The 4,296-nt window shown below is 44.8% G+C and overlaps 1 protein-coding gene across 1 annotated transcript; it reads left to right on the plus strand.

Moving 5' to 3' along the window:
* Positions 1–2,135: 2,135 nt before the first annotated feature.
* On the plus strand, positions 2,136–4,095 carry LOC120930589 (vomeronasal type-2 receptor 26-like). The gene is made up of 2 exons (XM_040341764.1): positions 2,136–2,148; positions 2,963–4,095. The coding sequence occupies exons 1-2, from the start codon at positions 2,136–2,138 to the stop codon at positions 3,862–3,864; spliced, it is 915 nt and encodes a 304-aa protein (XP_040197698.1). The 3' UTR covers positions 3,865–4,095.
* The last annotated feature ends 201 nt before the right edge of the window (positions 4,096–4,296 follow it).

The following is a 4,296-nucleotide window of genomic DNA, read 5'->3' on the forward strand; positions in this document are numbered from 1 at the left end:
GGAAAGGAGCCTCTTGCCTCTTTGCAGATGGCTCTGGTGATTAGAAGTGAAGGAGTGGAGAGTAGGAAGATATTCCAGTCTCCATGCAGCAAGGAGGAGATGGATGGGATTTTCCTGGTCTATGCAGCACTGCCCCCTGTGTCACCAATCTCAGGTCTCAAGCTCCAGTCCCCGCCCTTCTACCATACCTTAGAGATGTGAGATCCCCAGCTGATGTGCTCACATGGACTCCCACATTGACAAGAGGAAGCAGTCTGTCAATTTCACCACTTCCCCTCTGCTTCAGAGCCCTCTGGGAACTGTTGGGTCAGGGTCCATTAGTCCCATTTTATGGTTGCTGTTCTGTACTTTAATTCCCATGATCCTCCGTGTTCTGTATAGAAATCCATAGACTTTCCTGCTGGCTGGAGGGGATAATGCAAATCAAAATCCATCATAGCAGTAGAAAGTGAACTTAAAACTGACTGTAAAGAGAACAATGTCTCCTTCACTTTTCTGTGGTCGAGCACCTAGCTACATTTACAAATCCCACCTTAAGAAGCAGACCACTGGTAGCATCAGGGCTGGGGACTCTTGAGAGGAGGAATGAGGCATGGGATTTCATAACAGCATCTCCTGGCCCCTCCCACCAACTATGAGAGATGAGAGACCCAGTAATTACATCACAGGGATGAAAATAAGGTATGTATGAAAATTGAAAATGTTATTAAAAAATGTATTTAACACTTTAATGAGGGAGGAAAGCAGGGACCAGGGAAGGCAAAATCTAAGCATGTTGAGCTCGGGCTTAGGCTAGCTGATAAGTGTGCTGGGAAACTTTTTGTTTGTTCTTGATATGCATTGCCCTTTCACGTGCACCTTGATGCAGAGGCTAGATATAAATTGGCTTATTAGTGTGTCTCAAAGGCTTGATCACTGGGGGGAGTAGTGTGGGTAATGTTGTGTCCACTTTAGGAGTTCCAGCAATGATACCTGTGAAGGACTTTTTGCCTATGTGCTTCAGTCTAATGCTCTCCCTGCTAACTTAATGCTGTGGGTTAGAGGTAACAGGTGTTCATGTGTGATTCATCTCTCTCTGTGAACACTGTTCATATGTTAAATAAGGCTAGCTTTTGAAAGGCCTTTAAACTTTAGGAGTTCCAGCAATGATCCCCATGACTAAGCTCCGGGGGGATGGAGCGAAACATGTTGGGGGCGTGGCCTGATGGGAGTCCAGGCTGAGGTTGTCTCTCTCATACTACCATAGGATGAGCGGCACCAGGGGTCTTTCCTCTCTTCCTTCCAGTAGATATAAGTTGGAATGTGTAAGGGGTTAGCTCGGTAGCGGGGTGTGTGACCCCCTGGATGGGTTCACTACACACTGAATTTATACAGACAGGCAGTCGAAGACGGTTGAAAACAAAGATTTTGGTTTATTCTTCCATCTTGCTGGAAACAAGTGCAAGCATCCAAACAGCATAAACAAAATCAAACATAAAATAAACCCTGGCCACTTGGGGCGTCTACCTTCACCACACAGGAACCTATCTATGGAGTCTAGCACAGCCTACTGCTGGGTAGACACTGCTGATCATACAGCAGAAAAACAAAAGTCTTGTTGATTTTTATCACACAGAAAAATCAATAGCACCTCACCTCTTCAGAAGTATTTCACCTCACTGCAGTCCTTCACTCGGAAAGCCTCAGGATGCAGCAATCAGTAGTAATCCTCTGGATTACTTATAGAGGCCTTAATTGCCTCATTCTGAACAGCTGAAGTTTTCCAATGCCCTTAAATCTTTCTGGCTGTTTCTGCAGCCGACACCTGATAATAATGTCTAAACAAGGCAGAAATGTATCTCCCGTCTGTGACATCACCCACAGATTTACCTGACTTCCTGTCACAAATGGTTACCATCTTCTCTCTTATGGACGGCAGAATGAGAAGGTCCTTCTTCTGGTGCCAACAGTGCTTCCCAGATAATCTGAACACTTCCCATTGGCTGTCCAGTGGTGGGATCCTCTTAGGCTCCAGAAGACTCTAGTGGTGTGATGACTAATCAGTGAGGAGGGGCAACAAGACTGGTAAGCGAGTGGCAGACTGCTGGATCACCAGTTTCTACTCATGAAAGAGGCACTCGATAAGGGGACATGTGATGGTGGATTCAGGTGAGTAAAAATTTGTTTTGTTTTTTCCAAAAAGGTTTTTTTGGAATGAGTTGGGTGGAAAGTGTGATATGGAGGGGTTAAATATATGAAGGTTTAATGGAAACAACATTTGAAGAACACCATAATCTAACCTTCAGACAAAATGTTGGATCAATAAGTCATTGTGTTTATTCACTGCCCCTAGATCCCGCAATCTGTCTGCAGTGAGAGTTGCTCCCCTGGATTTCGGAAAGCACCACAGAAAGGGCGGCCCATCTGCTGCTTTGACTGCATTCCCTGTGCGGAGGGGCAAATATCCAGCCAACAAGGTACCCTTTTGAAGAGAGAGATTTTTTTGGGCAAACTCTTTTAAGCACTACTTGAATCTAAACTGCAACATGACCTAAAGCAGGGGTACTGAATACAAATTCACGGAGATCCAGTTGGTAAAATTTTCTTTCTGCAGTGGCTCTATGGGGTCTCTCTCTCCTCATTGGCTCACACAGAAGCAATAGCTATTAGCCCCTTCTGCTGTCAATCACAGCCAGTGAGCCAATGAGGAAAGAGTGGGAGAGAGGGCTGAGCGACGCACTGTGTGTGAATAAATAATGTCCATTAAACAACGCACACGTTTTTTTCGGCAATGCGCAGTGCGAATGCATCGCACATATGTTAACCAGCCTCATTGAAATCAATGTATTTTATAATGTTATGCGAATTGGATGCGGTTTAAGCCGCAACCAATTTGCATAGGTGTGAACCCGGCCTTAAGCTTAACTTATCGAAGACCATTTCTGTACATGTGTGATGATATAATTGTTTTGTACATTTCCAGATTCCAGAAACTGCTTTCCATGCCCCAGTGACATGTGGCCAAATGAAAATAACACCATGTGTATCCCAAAGGTGATTGAGTATTTGTCCTATTGGGAACCGCTAGGAATAACTTTGACCTCAACTGCCATCCTCTTCTCCTTCACTACCATCAGCATATTATGTATTTTCATCAAGTTCAAAGACACTGCCATCGTCAAAGCCAACAACCGTAACCTCACCTACCTCCTTCTGGTCTCTCTGTCTTTGAGCTTCCTGTGCACGCACCTCTTTATTGGGGAACCTCAAAGGTTCACCTGCCGCTTCCGCCAGGGAGCTTTCGGCGTCATCTTTGTTTTTAGCATTTCGTGTGTTTTGGCCAAGACCATTATGGTGATCATTGCCTTTCGAGCAACCAGGCCTGGAAGCAACATGAGAAAATGGCTTGGGTCAAAAGTTCCAGCCTCAACGGTTTCCATCAGCACCTTCATCCAGTTATTGATTTGTATCTATTGGATGATCCGGTGTCCTCCTTTCCCTGAGAAAAACATGACGATCAAAACTGGAGTCATCATCTTTCAATGCAATGAATGTTCAGACACGTTGCTCTGGTGCATGTTGGGTTACATGGCGCTCCTTTCCTGCATCAGTTTTCTGGTGGCGTTTCTGGCCAGAAAATTACCAGACAGTTTTAATGAGGCCAAGTGGATCACCTTCTCTATGTTGATCTTTTTGAGTGTCTGGATTACGTTTATTCCTGCGTATGTGAGCACTCAGGGCAAGTTCATGGTGGCTGTTGAAGTGTTTGGGATCTTGTCCTCCAGTGGAGGGATTGTTGGTTGTATCTTCTTCCCAAAATGCTATATTATACTGCTAAGGGCAGAGCTCAATACCCGTCAGAACCTTCTCGGAAAAGGAAGATAAAGTCCCGAATCTCTTTGTAACCAAGAGGATGGGCAGAGCTCAATACCCGTCACAACCTTCTTGGAAAAGGAAGATAAAGTCCTGAATCTCTTTGAAACCAAGAGGACATTATAACTTTTATGCATTTTATTGTAACCTATAGCAAATCTAAATGGCATTAGTTTTCTAAGGAACTACCGTATATACTCGAGTATAAGCTGAGTTTTTCGGCACATTTTATTGTGCTGAAAATGCCCCCCTCGACTTATACTCGAGTCACCTTTTTGCGCCTGATCTCCCGGAATTTGGGGACCCAGTACCGGCCAGCCGTAGGTCTCCTGGACCCCAAGCTTGGCACACATATAGCCCCACTCTTCTTCTACAAATGTGCAAAGTTTGTTGTCCGGGTGACCTACAAATGGGGAGCAATGATTTTTCAATTTTAGGCACAAC

Source organism: Rana temporaria, chromosome 3 (genome assembly GCF_905171775.1).
Source record: "Rana temporaria chromosome 3, aRanTem1.1, whole genome shotgun sequence".
Classification (NCBI taxonomy): Eukaryota; Metazoa; Chordata; class Amphibia; order Anura; family Ranidae; genus Rana; species Rana temporaria.